General features: G+C 47.0%; 1 protein-coding gene across 1 annotated transcript in view; it reads left to right on the top strand.

Moving 5' to 3' along the window:
* LOC146079932 (uncharacterized) overlaps positions 1 to 18,676 on the top strand; it is a 78,757-nt gene that overhangs the window by 43,019 nt on the left and 17,062 nt on the right. Inside the window, exons 3-4 of the mRNA XM_083186662.1 lie at positions 6,446 to 6,783; positions 13,993 to 14,055. Coding sequence (XP_083042788.1) covers positions 6,463 to 6,783; positions 13,993 to 14,055 — 384 coding nt within the window. The 5' untranslated portion in view covers positions 6,446 to 6,462. The remainder of the gene's footprint in view (positions 1 to 6,445; positions 6,784 to 13,992; positions 14,056 to 18,676) is intronic.

The raw sequence follows: 18,676 nt of genomic DNA, 5'->3' as shown, positions 1-18,676 counted from the left end.
CTGCACTGGGGCATTGTGGGAGAATAAAATAGTGTGCCGAGTGCATGGACACTTAAAACTATGTCGACATTCGGGTAAAAAAAAAAACAGTGAAAAACCCCATGTTGACCTTTTGACTGTCGACCTAGACCATGTCGACCTAATGCTTGTGTCGACCTGATGACCTGTCGATCTTATCCCATGTCGACCTAGACACCTGTCGACCTTGCAGTATGTCGACCTTATGACTGTCGACAATCTTTAGGTCGACCATACAATCCATACCCCTCCCCCCAGCCCCCCCCAAAACAAACATAAATGATTTCTGTAGGTAGAGTATATATCCTTAAAAAATGGAGTCACTGGAGTGGGAGGCACATCATGCACCCTCCTCCTTTAAGCTCTTGGTCCCACTACTGCCTGACAGCGCTGCATCCTAGTGCCAGACAGGGTTGTGGCAGGTCCACCTGTGGAGTGCCAGGTAGCAGCCTGTGTGCACTGTCCGCACGGGTTGCTGTCTTCTGCTGCTGCAATGCATACCTCCCAACTTCTGTGTTGGGGAAATAGGGACACTTGCGCGAGTGCCCGAAAAGGGGGCGTGGCGTATGCAAATGAGGGTGCAGCTTATGCTAATTAGCCGCAACCTCATTTTCATACGAGAATAGACGCTTTGCGCATGCCCACAGCGTCTATTCTATTAGATTGGGGGGTCTCCCAACTGCCACCCCCCGCAGCGGGACAATGCCTGCCGTGGGTGGGACAGCGGGACAGGACCCGAAAATCGTGACTGTCCCGCTGTAATCGTGACAGTTGGGAGGTATGGCAATGCACTGTGGAACGCATGGTACTGACTTACGGAAAGGAAGAAATAGAACTATAAGACAAAAGGGTATTAAGCAGATACTATTTAGCACAGACTGTATATGTTTAGCAAATGCAAACGAGCTATTGTCCAGTTATGCTGCAGGACAGGATACAACTGGTGTACTTCAAAGGGAAAAAACAAAAGGAAGGCCAGATCTTATGACACCTTCACCCCTGGGAACCAATATTTTCCATATGAAAGTTTAGAATAAAAGAATGTAAGATATCAGCTAGACAGACACACACTCAGACACTCACAGACACACACTCAGACACTCACAGACACACACTCAGACACTCACAGACACACACTCAGACACTCACAGACACACACTCAGACACTCACAGACACACAACCCCAGTCACTGAGACGCAGGACAGAACCAAGATGTAGAACAGGAGTGAGATGGGTCACAGGGAGCCGCTGATCACTATATCCATGTAACTGGTAAGTATATCATTTACTAGGTGATTCATCGCGCCCTACGGGCGCTCTTCACACTGGCGTAAGGGGCTGCGCCCCCTTAATTTGTGAACATTTGTATATGAGAAAGATGGTTAGAATTGTATGTAAGATGCCTGTATTGCAACTTGAGTTATAGGTGAAATGTGTTACATAGAGAGCATATGATGTGGAAGGGGGTGTGTATTGTTTTGTTTAATTAAAAAGCGGTTGTACATTGATAGTGTGGATGGTACAGTGACATTTGTGGGTGTGGGGGGGGGGCTGTGTGTGCATGATTTTTAGGTGTGTGTGCAATAGTATAGTAGGGTGTTTCTGAGTCAGCGGCTCCCCACTGGCGGAGGTCACGACACAGGAAAACAGGAGGCTGGGTAGTAATAGGGGTGTGTGGGCATAAGGGGGACTAAAGAGGAGGGTGGGAGATACTGTGCAGCTTCTGCCAGTGGGTGAGGGTCCAGCGTGGCACTACAGGAGTACAGGATGGTGGCCCTTAGTCAGTGTCTCCACCTACTGGGTGGGAGTTCGGGTGCATGAGAGCAGGAGGCTGGGCTATGAGGCATGATAGGGTCATGTGGGCAAAACAGCGTCAGCGACTCCCCAGTGGTGGAAGTTACGGTTCAGGAGAGCAGGAAGCTGGGTAGTGATAGGGGTGTGTGAGTATACGGGGCACTAAAGAGGGGCTAAGGGGTGCCGTGAATTGCGGGAGGGGCGCGGGGGTGCCGTGAATCAAGGGAGGGAGGGGGCGCAGGTGTTGGCGAATCGCGGGAGAGGGCGGGGGTCCGCAAAGCGTGGGAGGGGGCGTGAATTGCGCAAGGGGGGTTGCGAATCGCGGGAGGGGGGGTGCGCGGGGGGTCTGTGAATTTCAGGAGGGGGGGGGGCACGGGGCGCGATGAATCACCTAGTTGGTTATATATTCTTGTAGAAGGATGGTAGGATGTTGCTGTCATTCAGAATGCATTTACATAAACAGTAATAGTAGCAGTAAAAGATCTGACTTAAAACACCTACAGTAAAACAGAACAGGTGTTATATATTATACAAAGAATTGGTTGATGATGTGTAGGTTGACGTGCACATAGTTCATAGTTGTCTCTGGAAAAAAATTGCTACACGAAAAAATCAACACAGAAAGTTCAACACATGTAAATGTTGACATAAGTGTGGCACTTCATCGGTGTCCATGTCGACACATGAGAATGAATATGAAAACATTCCAAAAAAGAAAAATAAATCTTCAAAAACTCATGTCAACCTTTTTTATTGTCGACCATAGCCGTGCATGTGCCATTTAATCCTGGGGTTGCTTTGAATCGCGCGCGGGGGTTGGGGGGGGGAGGAGGTGAGGGGTGTCCGCGAATCACGGGAGGAAGGGTCGTGGGTGGATGCCGTGAATTGCGGGAGGGGGGGTCGCGGGGGGGTGTGGGTGCCGCGAATCGTGGGAGGGGGGGCGCGGGGGGTTGCAGTGAATCGCGGGAGGGTGGACCACGGGGGTGGGGGGTTGCTGCAATGACAGGAGGGGGGGTCAGGGGTGGGGAATCGCGGTTGGGGGGGTCGTGGGGGGCACCGTGAACCTCGCGAGGGGGGGCCCGGGGGGGTTGGCGCAAATCGCGGGAGGGGGGGTCGCGGGGTGCCGCGAATCACAGGAGGGGGGGTGTAACGGTGTGGGGCCGCGAATTGCGGGAGTCACCGGGGGTGCCGCGAATTGCGGGGGGTGTGCTGCAAATCGCGGGAGGGGGGTCGCGGGGGGTGCCGCGAATCACCACAAGAAAAAATCACAGAAAGGTCAACACATGTAAATGTTGACATAAGTGTGGCACTTCATTCGTGTCCATGTCGACACATGAGAATGAATATGAAAACATTGAAAAAGTGAAAAATAAATCTTGTCAACCTTTTTTATTGTCGACCATAGCCATGTCAGTGTTTTGCATGTGCCATTTAATCGTGGGGATGCCGTGAATGGGGGGGGGGGGTGGAGGGAGGTGCATACCCAACATGACCCTCTCCAGGAGGGACACATTGCTCTGTTTCTGGACTTTCTTCTTAATTTATGGATTACCATCACCTGTGCTTAAACACCTTTCTTATCAATTACCCTGTTTAAAACAGGTGATGACAATCATAAATTAAGATGGAAGTCCACAAACAGAGCATTCTGTCCCTCCTGGAGAGGGTCATGTTGGGAGGTATGGCGGTGTGGGGCGCTCACCTGGTGTGTCTGGTGAGTAGCTGTGTCTTTGCTGTGTAACATGGAGAGGCAGAGGGTGTTTGGCACTGTCTGTGGGCTCACTGGGCTGGTTCTCTGTCATGTGAGTCAGTCATGTGAGTCAGAGGCTCCACCCAGCGTTACAGCTTCAGACACACTTTGAGTGACAGATGTAGCCAAATATATAAGAGATATCAATACCAGATATAATAAATATATTTTATATAATATTTCAATCTCAATAACTATTATTGGGATAAGAGAGATATATGATTCCTAAAACTCAACACAGGGTTACAGGTGACATCAGTATGTAGGTACAGTGTGACAGGTGAACGCATCATTATGTGGGTGCAGGGTGAAAGGTGACAGCAGCAGTATGTGGATGCAGGGTTACAGGGGACAGGGTGACAACGGTATATGGGTGCATGGTGACAGCATAAGTATGTGGATGCAGGGTGACAGCAGCAGTATGTGGATGCAGGGTTACAGGGGACCGGGTGACAGCGGTATATGGGTGCATGGTGACATCAGTATGTAGGTACAGGGTGACAGGTGACAGCATCAGTATGTGGGTGCAGGGTGACAGCAGCAGTATGTGGATGCAGGGTTACAGGGGACAGGGTGACAGCGGTATATGGGTGCATGGTGACAGCATAAGTATGTGGATGCAGGGTAACAGGTGACAGCATCAGTATGTGGGTGCAGGGTGACAGCATCAGTATGTGGGTGCAGGGTGACAGCAGCAGTATGTGGATGCAGGGTGACAGCATCAGTATGTGGGTGCAGGGTGACAGCATCAGTATGTGGGTGCAGGGTGACAGCAGCAGTATGTGGATGCAGGGTGACAGCAACTGTATATGGGTGCAGGGTGACAGCAGCAGTATGTGGGTGCAGGGTTACAGGGGACAGGGTGACAACGGTATATGGGTGCATGGTGACAGCATAAGTATGTGGGTGCAGGGTGACAGGTGACAGCATCAGTATGTGGGTGCAGGGTGACAGCAGCAGTATGTGGATGCAGGGTTACAGGGGACAGGGTGACAACGGTATATGGGTGCATGGTGACAGCATAAGTATGTGGGTGCAGGGTGACAGGTGACAGCATCAGTATGTGGGTGCAGGGTGACAGCAGCAGTATGTGGATGCAGGGTGACAGCATCAGTATGTGGGTGCAGGGTGACAGCAGCAGTATGTGGGTGCAGGGTTACAGGGGACAGGGTGACAGCGGTATATGGGTGCATGGTGACAGCATAAGTATGTGGGTGCAGGGTGACAGGTGACAGCATCAGTATGTGGGTGCAGGGTGACAGCAACTGTATGTGGATGCAGGGTTACAGGGGACAGGGTGACAACGGTATATGGGTGCATAGTGACAGCATAAGTATGTGGATGCAGGGTGACAGCAGCAGTATGTGGATGCAGGGTGACAGCAGCAGTATGTGGGTGCAGGGTGACAGCAGCAGTATGTGGATGCAGGGTTACAGGGGACAGGGTGACAACGGTATATGGGTGCATAGTGACAGCATAAGTATGTGGGTGCAGGGTGACAGCATCAGTATGTGGGTGCAGGGTGACAGCATCAGTATGTGGGTGCAGGGTGACAGCAGCAGTATGTGGATGCAGGGTTACAGGGGACAGGGTGACAGCGGTATATGTGTGCATAGTGACAGCATAAGTATGTGGGTGCAGGGTGACAGCATCAGTATGTGGGTGCAGGGTGACAGCATCAGTATGTGGGTGCAGGGTGACAGCATCAGTATGTGGGTGCAGGGTGACAGCATCAGTATGTGGGTGCAGGGTGACAGCAGCAGTATGTGGATGCAGGGTTACAGGGGACAGGGTGACAGCGGTATATGGGTGCATGGTGACAGCATAAGTATGTGGGTGCAGGGTAACAGGTGACAGCATCAGTATGTGGGTACAGGGTGACAGCATCAGTATGTGGGTGCAGGGTGACAGCAGCAGTATGTGGATGCAGGGTTACAGGGGACAGGGTGACAGCGGTATATGGGTGCATGGTGACAGTATAAGTATGTGGGTGCAGGGTGACAGGTGACAGCATCAGTATGTGGGTGCAGGGTGACAGCAACTGTATATGGGTGCAGGGTGACAGCAGCAGTATGTGGATGCAGGGTTACAGGGGACAGGGTGACAGCGGTATATGGGTGCATGGTGACAGTATAAGTATGTGGGTGCAGGGTGACAGGTGACAGCATCAGTATGTGGGTGCAGGGTGACAGCAACTGTATATGTGTGCAGGGTGATAGTGGTTTATGGGTGCAGGGTGACAGGTGACAGCTGCACATGGGTGCAGGGTGACAGGTGTATATGGGTGACAGGTGACAGCAGCAGTATGTGGGTGCCTCACTGACACTGCCCGCCTCCCATGACCCCACCCCAAGACCCAGTCACCACTTCTGTAGAAACTTAGTGACCACTGGGGACATGCTCGTTGAAGCCCAGGGGATAGGCTAGGCCCCATTTTCTCTCTGAGCCTCTAGAGAGAGAAATATATCAGTGTTGAATGAGGTGGCAACCCTACAGACAGCACTAACCAATCGCTGGCGGCAGGAAATGTGATCCTGACTGTGATGATGCTGCGCTCGGTTATGCTGTCTGACCAGCCGCCCTGCATCGTATCCTATGGCTCCTGGCTCATGTCTGTAGGGGCCCCGTTTACTGCTTTGCCCGGGGGCCCATAATGAGGATAAGATGGCCCTGTGCTTCCATATTTCTAGGTGCTGAGATTGGGGAACGATGGTATTTTACATGCCTAGCTGGCAGGAGTCCCCATAGGTCCTTAGGGTGGTTGGGCAGAATTAATAACATTTTATTTTTGTGACACAGCCTCTCCCCAGTGTACCTGTATATCTGGGGGATGAGCCCACCCTGCCACAACAAAGGAGTTCAAATTAAGTTTCTGTTTCCAGTAAAAAAAGTGGAAGTAATGGAGAATTTCCTGAACATGACAACACATCACATCCTGCAAGTGTGGTCTCAGAGAAGGAGGAAGCTGCAGAAGGAACAGAGGTGGGCACCAGAGCCGGGCACCGGAGGAGTCCTCTACTACCCGCACACGATGAGGAGCTGGTGGATGTCTCTGCTCCTGCTCTCTGCAGTCACATTAGACAGCTGTCTCTGTCAGTCTCCGGGACTCGGCGTCCAGTATGAAACGCGGGTAATAGAGGCTGTGAAACGCTTCAACCGGGAGGAAAATGTTGAATATCTCTACAGACCCCTGAATGATGTCCCTTATAAGCTCCTGGAGGTACAGTAGGGGGGCAATTGGTGTCTTGGGTGGTAAAACTCTAGTAATATATTACATCACATATGTTACGAACCTGGTGGGAGATTTAATAAGTTGTTTCATTCTCTATGATGTGCGATTTGGAAACTGACAGAAATGCCATCCTGATGTTCATACAATGCCCCCATCAAACCTGATTACCAACACTGTGACATCATCAGTGACTGACCCTTCTCTCATTGGTCAGCTCAATATCACTAGCCTCAGCCAGACTGCTTTTAGGACACTGAGGAAGCGGGACATCCGCGAAACAGCTGTTTGTCCACATCTATTCAATGTCAGACTGGGGATACCAGACCCCTGCCTGAATATCTAGGCCTATCAGGTTTCGGCTACAGATATTTCCAACCTATCCAGCAAACAGTACCATCTCTATTTCATATGGGAGAGCAGCAAATGCAGCAGCACTAAATAGCCTGGGTAGTGGTAACACCCTTCCTCATTGACTTTTTGTTTGTCAATTGATATTACTATGTTTCTTTGTAGTTATAGGTAAGAAGCTTTTGATACTGTGTTCTTTTCTCGGTCTGGGCTGTGTGCCAGAAGTTCCGGGTTTTTTTTTGCCCTGAAGAAGCCGGAACATCCCATGAAATGCGCATTGGCGCTCACCATGGGAATGCTCTGATAAAATGTTACATTGATTAAAATGTATATATGTACCCCTGAACAGTGCACAAATGGTACTGTCTGTCTCCGTAGCACACAGCAGTAATGACACACGCTGAGAGGAGACTAAGAATCCAGCATACCTGAAGTTGCACATGGTGTCAGACAAACGCAGACACTCTGACTAACAAAGATATCATTGCTACACAGTGTATAATAGAAACCATTGAATCCCTAATGAATAAAACATAAGGGATGGATTTGATACACAGGAATCGCAGCACTTCTTATCTCTAACAATACAGCGGGAAGCTGAGCGACCTGCAGCTATAGATAAATGCAAAAATTCTGTTTTCACCCAGTATTCACACAAACAAAGGCAATATCTATGTTTGAATAATAATGTAAATTACTACACTCTAACAAATAATATATAACCATTTGAATTAATTGTATACTGTACTTAGCAATTCCAAAAAAAAGGTCTTTACGGTCAGAGCAGTCAAACTGTGGAACTCTCTTCCTGGAGAAGTGGTGTCGGCAGACACACTAAATACGTTCAAAATAAGGTTGGACAAGCAATTTATTGGATAAAAGCATCCAAGGGTACTAATAAGAATCATATTCTGTCTTTTACAAGGGATAAGCTATTATAAACCTAGGTTGAACTCGATGGACGCAAGTCTTTATTCAGCCTTATCTACTATGTAACTATGTAAAATCACCATGTCCCATCACATAGAGGCTAATGGGGTTCCTAAAACTCTGCCTCACAGTCCAGGCTTTAGGGATATCTATGCCTGAGTCCAAATGTTTAAATGAAATGAATTGAGGCACTGGGCGGTATTCAATGAGGCAGAATCGCCAAGTTTTATGGCGATTCTGTGTTTTTTTCGTGTGTGCCGGCGATTTTTTGAGCTGAAAAAGCGAATCACCCTATTCAACGTCTTCTATTCGCCGATGACGACCGGTGAATGAAGCACCAATCGCCAAATGTTATTCTCTACAAATCGCCGGTTTTTGTGTATAGGGATTTTCATGGGGATTCGCCGGTAGTCGACGGGAATCGCCAAAAGTGTATTCAATGAGAAGTTGGCGATTCTTATTTCTTGTTTCATATCGCCGTTCCTCACCGAGTGTCCCTCGTCATCTTTTTGTGGTGAACTTTTATCGGAACCTGTGAAATAATTGGTTTTAAGTGTTCAATTTAACTCTGCAAGTGTAATGTATTATTATTTGCTGCCCTTTTGTGATGTGATGGTCGTAGAAGTGCTATACAAATATATATTTAATTTTTTCTGGTATTTTTTTTTTCTCCCACAACGCACTGTTCTTACCCATGGTGCACCTCACTTACCCATGATGCTCCTCCCCACCTCACTCCTTCGTTTGGCCTTTGAGGAGATTACACAGCTTTTGCAGTCTGCTGTATTGGACTCGTTTTTTCAGGGTAATTTGCATTTTTCTTGCATTTCACTGCGATTTCTTACAGTACTGAAGCTGTTTAGGGAAACGCCAGATTGGCTGAGAATCGCCGTTGGGGGCGGCGATTCTCAGCCACGTTGAATAGGGTGACACAGCTAGTCCCGGCGACTCCCGAAGCTTGGCGAATCGACGTAAAAAACCGGTGAATGCCTGGCGAATGTAAAATCTGAATCGCTGTGACCAACGATTCAGGTCATTGAATACCGCCCACTGAGTCATCTGTGTTAAAGCATAGACATCCTTAAAGCCTGGAGTGTAAAGTTTGGTCAATTCTGTATTTAATTTGTCTTTTTTTTAATTGCTAAATACACTAGAATACAGAAGTCACATAGAAATAATCTGTAGCATATTATATTGAGGTTTATGTAACTTCTGGGGGAACTTCATGGCTTCTGGGGATGTTCCTGCATACCACCAGGGGCCGGCAGTGTCCTTGGTGTGGGGGTGCAGTTGGTAGTCCCCACTGTTGCCCGTCAATAGACGCTGTGCTTCTATTCATGCCCCACAGCGGCGAAAACAGGGACGTGGGAGAGTATAGGTCCCGCCTCCAAAATTTTCAGCACATGTGGACGTCCCTCCTGCCTCTGCTGGAAAGTTGGGAGCTATGTTATACTCTGACGTTGGATTTCCTAGTGTTATATACAGAACACTGCAGGCTTCCGTGGTGCTTATTCTATATGCAGTAACACCAGTCCCTAACACGCCGAGGGGGTATGGGGTCACATGGGGCCGCATGTGTGGGTGCAGGGTCTTACATGTACCAATCATCTATTTTTAGGAGGTGTAAGACAGTGGCAGGGAAAGTCATAGACGGCAGGTACTTTTCCCCTAGAATCCTGTCTTATGGCATATAGACTGCAGGCTATTTCAATCTGTGTGGTAAGCTCCGGCTTACAAAGGGTGTTCTGTCCTGGGCTGGTAATCAGGAGAACACCTGATTCTTTAAAAAGGAGTCAGCCCTCTCCTTAGAGCTCTCTCTCTCCCTGGGTGTTGGAGGCAGTAAGCTGCTGCTAGAGAGAGACAAGGCTGTAAGTACTGCATTACTTGATCTATATCTGCTGTGTGTGTCCAGTGTCACATAGTGTGGCCCTGGTATAGAGAGGGACGTTTATTCTGTTTAGTTAGAGCTCAGACGAGCAGGTTTTTGTTTTCTGTTTTGCCTGAAGTGTAAAGGCTGTTGTTAGTTTCTTGCTCTGAGTGCTGCAATAAAACTCAGGCAAGCCCTGTTTTGGACCCAAGCCGTGATGTCACTGTCTAAGTCTGTGCCAAATCCTCACCTGTGCCTACCCGTTTGATGCTAAAAACCCCACATATGGTGGAGAATGCGAGCAAGCATCTCACTTAAAGAGACATACATCGAACTATAGGACTTTTGCTACAGCAAGCTGGAAGTTGTTGCTAAAGGCAACCAGCCACAAGTGAGTGTCTGGAGTGCACTGATACTTGCATGTCCTGGCTAAAGGCTGCTGTAACACTGCAACAGGAGACTGTTAAAATGGAGGACCTTTTAAAACACTTGGTGCAGGCAAACGCATGTCAGCAAAAGGTGCATGAGGAGGCCATGCGTGCCCAGGCTGAAACCAATGTTTTGCTGCTTGAATCCAACAGACTAGCCTTAAAGGAACAGCAGCAAACTAATCTGCAATTACAAGAGCAAATACAGAATGTGGCTAAGAGTGTGGCGCAGAGTGTGCAAACACCCCAACCCTTGCTTCCAACCACACGGGCTGCAGTACAGAAATCTCTGCAAAAGATGACTCTCACGGATGATGTAGAGGCCTATCTTGCAGTGTTTGAACGTGTAGCAGAGCGTGAACAGTTTCCCGTGGATCAATGGGCAGGTGTTGTAGCGCCTTTTCTAACTGGAGAACCACAAAAGGCGTATTTTGATCTGAGTGAGCAGGATGCTAACGACTACGCGAAACTCAAGGGAGAGATCCTTGCTCGCTTAGGCGTAAACATGAGTGTGCGTGCCCGGAAGGTGCATAACTGGACTTTTTCTGAACAGTTACCTGCGCGGTCCCAAATGTATGACCTGGTCCACCTGGTAAGGAAATGGCTACAGCCAGAGGAGTCTACACCAGCGCAGATCGTGGAGAGAGTCGTGCTGGACAAGTATCGTTGTTCCTTACCTCCAAAGGTTCAGCGCTGGGTCGGTCAGGGCGACCCTAATGATGCCGAGGGGCTTGTCAACTTGGTTGAGAGGTACAGAGCTACTGAAAATCTACTCCAAGAAGTGCCTCCTGGACATTCCACCCTCAAGAACAGCAAAGCGGCCGGATCATCTGGTAAGACTGTTCCGTTTACTAGAGGGGTGAATAATGTTGTAAAGGGAGGTGGCCTAGATGGGGAACAAACAGTGGAGAGGCGTTCCCAAGGGACAGTAGGGTCCAAACCTGGGTCGAAAAAAGACTGGGGCCGCATACAGTGTTGGCGTTGTCATGGACCTGGGCATATTGCTGCCAATTGCCCCCTTACTTCTGAGCCAATGGAGTGTGATACAGCCTGGCGAAGCTCTTTATATGCACGTTCTGTTTTCTCTGCTGAGACTGTGTCAGAAACTGGACAGCAAATATGTCATGTAAAGGTGGATGGTTATCCCGGGAGGGCTCTACTGGACTCTGGGAGTTTAGTTACTCTCATCCATGCCAGCTTGGTAGACCCTGGGACACTCACAGGACGTTACATAGGGGTCTTGTGCATACATGGGGACACCAAGGAGTATCCCACAGCTTTAGTCCAGCTAAAGAGTACTTGTGGAACTGTGTCCCATGAAGTGGGCGTGGTAGAGACCCTGATGCATAGTGTGATCCTGGGAAGAGACTTCCCATTGTTCTGGGACTTGTGGAAAAAGAATGTACACTGCACTAGAAATGATGTTAATAATGAGAATGTGTGCCCTGTGATTAGTCCTGAGCCTTTTGATCAGGATACTGAGGTTCAAACGGTAGGGGTGACCACTATTGAATCTGACAGTTTTCCCCTAGCTGTTCTTGCAGGTGAAGCTGAGGAGCAGGAAGAAGCGTGTGACATGCCTGAGCTAGAGATGTCACGTGATAATTTTGGGACTGCTCAACTTAGAGATCCCACCTTATTAAGAGCTAGGGAAAATCCTAAAGTCATAAATGGTGAGCCCCAATACCCCAATGCTGACAAAGAGTTCCCATATATGGCCGTTAACCGGGATCTACTGTATCGGGTAGATAAAAAAGTGGGAAGTGTAAATTATAAAGTGTATCAACCAGGTAAACGGAAGCCAGAACAGTTGTACCATGTGAACTTAATTAAACCCTGGAAAGACAGAGAGACTCTGACAGCTGTAAGTGCCCCCTCTAGTGATAGCCCAGAGGTGCGGGTGTCAGAGACCCTGTCCAAATCCCAGAAGCAGGAAACTAAAGAGTTAGTACAAAGGAATTATGATGTGTTCTCAGAACTTCCAGGGCGCACCACAGCCATAAAACATGACATTGTCACCGAACCTGGAGTTCGGGTACGCTTAAAACCCTATAGAGTACCAGAAGCGCGTAGACAGGCCATATCTGGGGGGGTCCAGAAAATGTTAGACCTGGGGTATGTTATCGGGAGAGGTATAATAAAGCCACAAATAAATAAAGTGGAGGCTATCCAAGACTGGCCTCGTCCTTCGACAAAAAAACAAGTCAGGGCTTTTTTGGGAATTCTGGGGTATTACCGTAGGTTCATTCCCCAGTTTGCAACCATGGCAGCGCCCCTAACCGATCTTACCAAAGGAGGTAGGGCAGTTATGGTCAGCTGGAACCCAGAGGCTGAAAGGGCATTCCAAGAATTAAAAGTGGCCCTTTGTAATCAACCAGTCCTGATCACTCCAGATTTTAAAAAAGAGTTTGTCGTACAGACTGATGCTTCTGATGTGGGACTAGGTGCTGTCCTCTCCCAAGAAGTTGGTGGAGAGGAACACCCGGTAACATATTTGAGCAGGAAGCTCACACCTACGGAGAGAAACTACAGTATAGTCGAGCGGGAGTGCTTAGCAATCAAGTGGGCCCTTGAATCCCTAAAGTACTATCTCTTAGGACGCTCCTTTAGATTAATCACTGACCACTCCCCACTTACATGGATGTACCAAGCCAAAGAGAGAAATGCAAGGGTCATGAGATGGTTTCTCAATTTGCAAAATTTCAAATTTACAGTGGAACACAGAGCAGGAAGGCTTCAGGGTAATGCCGATGCCCTGTCCCGAACATACTGCCAGTTGGCAGACAGTGTCCGACCCCACAGGTTCGAACAGAGGGGGAGGGTATGTAAGACAGTGGCAGGGAAAGTCATAGACGGCAGGTACTTTTCCCCTAGAATCCTGTCTTATGGCATATAGACTGCAGGCTATTTCAATCTGTGTGGTAAGCTCCGGCTTACAAAGGGTGTTCTGTCCTGGGCTGGTAATCAGGAGAACACCTGATTCTTTAAAAAGGAGTCAGCCCTCTCCTTAGAGCTCTCTCTCTCCCTGGGTGTTGGAGGCAGTAAGCTGCTGCTAGAGAGAGACAAGGCTGTAAGTACTGCATTACTTGATCTATATCTGCTGTGTGTGTCCAGTGTCACATAGTGTGGCCCTGGTATAGAGAGGGACGTTTATTCTGTTTAGTTAGAGCTCAGACGAGCAGGTTTTTGTTTTCTGTTTTGCCTGAAGTGTAAAGGCTGTTGTTAGTTTCTTGCTCTGAGTGCTGCAATAAAACTCAGGCAAGCCCTGTTTTGGACCCAAGCCGTGATGTCACTGTCTAAGTCTGTGCCAAATCCTCACCTGTGCCTACCCGTTTGATGCTAAAAACCCCACAGAGGACAAAGATTACCTAACATTGGGAGTCGTGATCAAGGAGACCGTGTGCCCCAAAACCGCCAAAAAGAAGCTAGTACTATGTAATTTCCAAATATATGGGGTGAGTATTATGTCGCAGTATATAAGAGGTGGTATTTATCTTCTGCCATGAGCAGCCAATCCGGGACAGTTATCGGAAGCAGGTCGCTAATATCAGCTGTAAATAGAACGTTTTGTTTTTGAAAACGTAAGAAGTCACTTTGCTAATGTCACTGTATTATGTTCTGCAGCAGGAGAAAGGTTGCACGGTCCGCTTGGCCAAGACGGGCAGAGACGATATAAAGTGCTCCGAGGTAAGACACTAACAATGGCAGTTCCAGGGTGTTTGACCAGCTGGGCGGATGGACTACTTGTAACACGAAGGGGAAATACAATTCTGGATCTTATGTACACAAACAATGGGGTGTGGTATAGGGTTCCGGCAGTTGGATCCCGACAGTCATTAGCCCAACATCAGGATCCCGACTGGCTGGACTCAGACAGCATGGCGAGCGCAACAAAGCCCCTTGCAGGCTCGCTACGCTCGCCACCTATTCTATTCTCCCTCTATGGGGGTTGTGGACCCCCATGAGGGAGAATAGCTGGTGGCCGTCGGGATCCCATCCGTCTGTGTTTTATCAGTCGGGATCCCGACGTCGGTTAAATGACTGTCGGGATCCCAACTGTCGGGACCCCGTCCGGCACCCAAACATTGTAGGTGCTTGTATTGTGAATGCCTTCCCTCAGTTGGGACACTGATTAGATTTCCCTGTTCTATACTCCCAAGTATTCCCCACTCATGAATGCATATAGAAATCAGTGGGGAACACTCATACAGGTGGAGCCAGCAGTGAGCACCATCACAGTATATCCAGAGGGATCACATTCAGTGGTTCAGGATAAGTTTGTACATGTGGACTGGGGAATGTTTGCCCTCAGGCTGCCTCTGGCCCACATGTGGATAGTAATAACTATGGGGCAGTCAAACCTGCGTCTTGATGGAAAGACGTCAGTTTCCAGCTGATTAAGGTTGGAAGGGGTTCCGACCTATTCAATTCCACAGAAACCAGGTGGATCGACGGAATAGCCATCAATCCATGTGCTTTTGTCGGAATCATGGCAATTCCGACAATCTCAATTCAACTTTAAAAAAAGTTGGATTGAGGCTGCACCAGGTGAGCAGCAGCAGCTTACCTTGCACCATCCGCCAGCCTCTTATCACCAGCTGGGTGAAAAGAAACAGCGGCCAAATCCGAAAGTCAGGTTTGGCCTCTCAATTGAATAGGGCTTGTCCGATCCATTCCGACAACAGAATGTCAGAATGGATGTGACACTAATTGAATATACCCCCATACCTCTTGTGCGCTGGACCATATCATTACCACTACAACATGGAAACAGATCCCTACTTACCAAAATCAGCAGCATTGGATGAATGAGAGGTCCGGCTTCTACTGAAGGCTTGTAACATGCCTAGAACCATTCATTGGTGAGCCTGTTACAGTGGGTTTGGAAATATCCTCCCGGCATAGTAAGCACATTGATTTGCAAGGTGAGATTTCACTTTAGTTGGCCGATGACGTACCTGAATGCTGCCCGTGTACATGGTATGAATTAGCCCCATTCTTTGTAAAGCAGATCTAGCCTCTTTGATGACAGTGCAGACAATTAAACGGGGTGCACTTAGCATACTTGTCCCTAGTGATAAATATATAACTGATTCTGGTTCACTCTCAAAAGTAAATTCTCTCTCTAATGGACAAAACTATGCTGCACGGCAGGTGGGGCAGATGTAACAGGTGCAGAGAGAGTTACATTTGGGTGATATTTTGTTTCTGTGCAGAGTTAATACTGGCTGCTTTATATTTGCACTGCAATATAGATAACAGTTTGAAGTACAAACCCCACCCAAATCTAACTCTCTCTGCACCTGTTACATCTGCCCCACATGCAGTGCACATGGTTTTGTCCATTAGAGTGAGAATTTTATTTTGCAAGGTAACCAGAATCAGGCCCATTGTTCAGTGTGTACATGATACTATGGGCCTGATTCAGCTTGGATAATATAATAACAAGCTTGCAGCAGTTTCGAATATGAAGACGTTAAGAAATGCACATGCAGGAGGAGATGCATACCATCTACCATCCCCTGCCTGCATACCATCTACCATCCCCAGCCTGCATACCATTATGGAAGTACATTTATTTATATATGCAAAGTCTATCTAATTTATTCATTTCGCACGCAACCAATAATTGAATGTCCAGATTTATAATCAATGAATATTATTTATAAGTGTAAACTGATGAAACTGTATCATGGATTACAAAATATAACAATACAGGTATTTATACATGATAACGATTATTTATTCCAGCATCCTTAAATAAAACTAACCTCAGTGTTATATAATGTGTATGTGAATTACAGTGCTGGGAGGGGGCGTGGCTATGAAGAAGCAGCCATTTTGTGATACCAAGTCTTTGTGTCCGCCATTTTAGATACCACCGCATGGCACACAAAGGAACCTTATCGATCTACAGGCACAAACAGCTGCCTGGCAATCACACATAAACTGCCTGTACTTTCCTTAATTTCTATCCACCACATTTACTCCAAATTTAATCTTTAACCTGCATCATGCGATACTCACCGTCCTGACTATAATTTGCACATCCAGCAAACACACTTTACCTGCAGCATACACAATTGAATATCATTTAAGCTACAATGTACTTCTCTGTACAGAACACCTAACTGGCACATACAATCTATGGCCTTGCTATATCATACTCACATCCCATGCCGTTACACACACACCATCCGAGCATCATGCTATCAACATTTCTTACATATACGTAGGCTCCATCAGATAGTCTATCCAGACACTCTTACTGGACACCACACAAAGCACTCGCCCTCTGTTCTTGCATAGCCTAACACATGCATTCAAATACCAAGAATCCCTTTGAGAACAACACACTCACTTTCATACAAAGAGTCCATACCATATACTACAGAACTCCTTTGCAACCAATTCCTTGGACATACAGTGGCTAGTTTAACTATCCAGACACATAGCAGAGAAAAGCAAGCTATTTACACTCCTTGCATACAAACGATCCAGGAACTAGGCCTCTGCTTTTCCACATGGCAGCAGCAGGCTTATACCTCACTTTATCCACATGTAAACGTGCATGGCTATATCTACCAATTTAAGCATATCCTTGCTCACAAATCATAACAGCTACACATACCCATATATAATCTACCGACTGCTGGGCTACTATATAGCTATTGTGAACCACAATACAATCCATGAACTACAGGCTAGCTATACATCATTCACACAGATCATTCTTAACTACCGACAGAAGCTTTCTTTGTCCAAACCACAGGATACGCTGGGCCTATGCACATGTTTATATCTGAAGACAGACTAAGAATGGAAGTTAACTACTTTTAAACTCTCTAGCATAATCCATATACCATAACCGGGGTCCTAGTACACAATATGTCGGTCCTACAGGTTTATACATTACTCAAAGCCATGTGTCCAATCTTATCCAATCTTTCTCCAGGACTGTTGCACTGCATCTTGACTGGGTCAGGTTCCAAAAACAACTAACTTAAAACTGTATTTTTTACTTCCCAAGAGAACTTTCTAGGGGGAGGGGTTGATCCTATTGTCTTCCCCTGGTATCACTAGCTTTTGTTTACAGTATCCGATGACTGGCTCAGGTGCTTTCCAGAGAACCATTCATTCACCTCCTTTCATTAGCCTACAGACACGCCCCTCTGTTTGCTGTATCTTAATATAGTGGGAGCTTATGATTTGTAATAACATGTGGGTGCAATATGATATGGAATTCTAATAACTGTCATCTGATAGCTAGTGTAGTTTTGCACCTGTAGAGTCCAAACATGACATTTATGGGATAAAAGATTATTTATCCCTGACTATATTAATTTAGTGGGCAGGATTATAATTATGATTATGGAAATTATATGCTGGGAGAAATTAGGTATTGACAGTCGCCCATTTGACAGATTATAATAACTGTCACATTAATAATGCATAATTTCCGCATTAATTTTCATAATTCATAAAATTTCAATATTTTTCATAAAAATATTTTTCATTGATAAAAAAAAGATTTTTAAAGGGTGGAACTTATGTGTATGTATAAAGAAAGAAGGGGATGTATCATTTTTGCGCAATGGCTTAATCCGAGATTAATAATAAATGGGGGAGTGCATTTACTTAACGCCGGCATGTCCAGACCATGACCTCACAATAGTTGTAGGGCCACAGCCCAGACACCCACGACTGAATGATACATTTGGGGAGTGTATGTGTAGCTGTTTAGGTGGGTGTAGTGTTCCTGCATAGGTGTTGTGTAACCTACCGCAGGGTGTACAGGGTTGTACAACCTTCATATGTCCTACAAAGGATGCTGGGTAAACATGGATGAACAACATAACAAAAAAACAATTTAACAGAGTATTATAAAGATTTCCTGAAAGAGTGGAGAACAGTCATTTCTCCTTGGGCAGTAGGGGATTAAAAAACCTGAATAGGGTCCCAGGGTAAAAAACCTTCTACGCCTTTTTGGGTCATTCCTAGTGTCTCTTGACATTAAAACTATGGGCCAAAGAAAAAAAGTCTCTAGTGGGTCTTCTGCTCATCATGACGTGGGGTCGTCTAGGGGTCATCATTCTCTTGGTCGGCTTGTGTATTTCGTCGGCTCTTGGGGCTTTCTAGCTGGGTTCCTGTCTAGTCATCTGTCGGTATCCAAGTCGTCATCTCGAGGACCATCATCTGTCTACTGCTGGGCTCGTCTCTCCCTCTCCATTGCATCTGTAGGAAAAAGAAGTATCAATATTTTTGCATTTCCACCTATTTTCCCTACCATCCTTGGCTTCTTGTATTT

This window comes from Crinia signifera, chromosome 5 (genome assembly GCF_055691185.1).
Source record: "Crinia signifera chromosome 5, ASM5569118v1, whole genome shotgun sequence".
NCBI lineage: Eukaryota > Metazoa > Chordata > Amphibia > Anura > Myobatrachidae > Crinia > Crinia signifera.
This window is presented reverse-complemented; position numbering and strand designations above follow the sequence as displayed.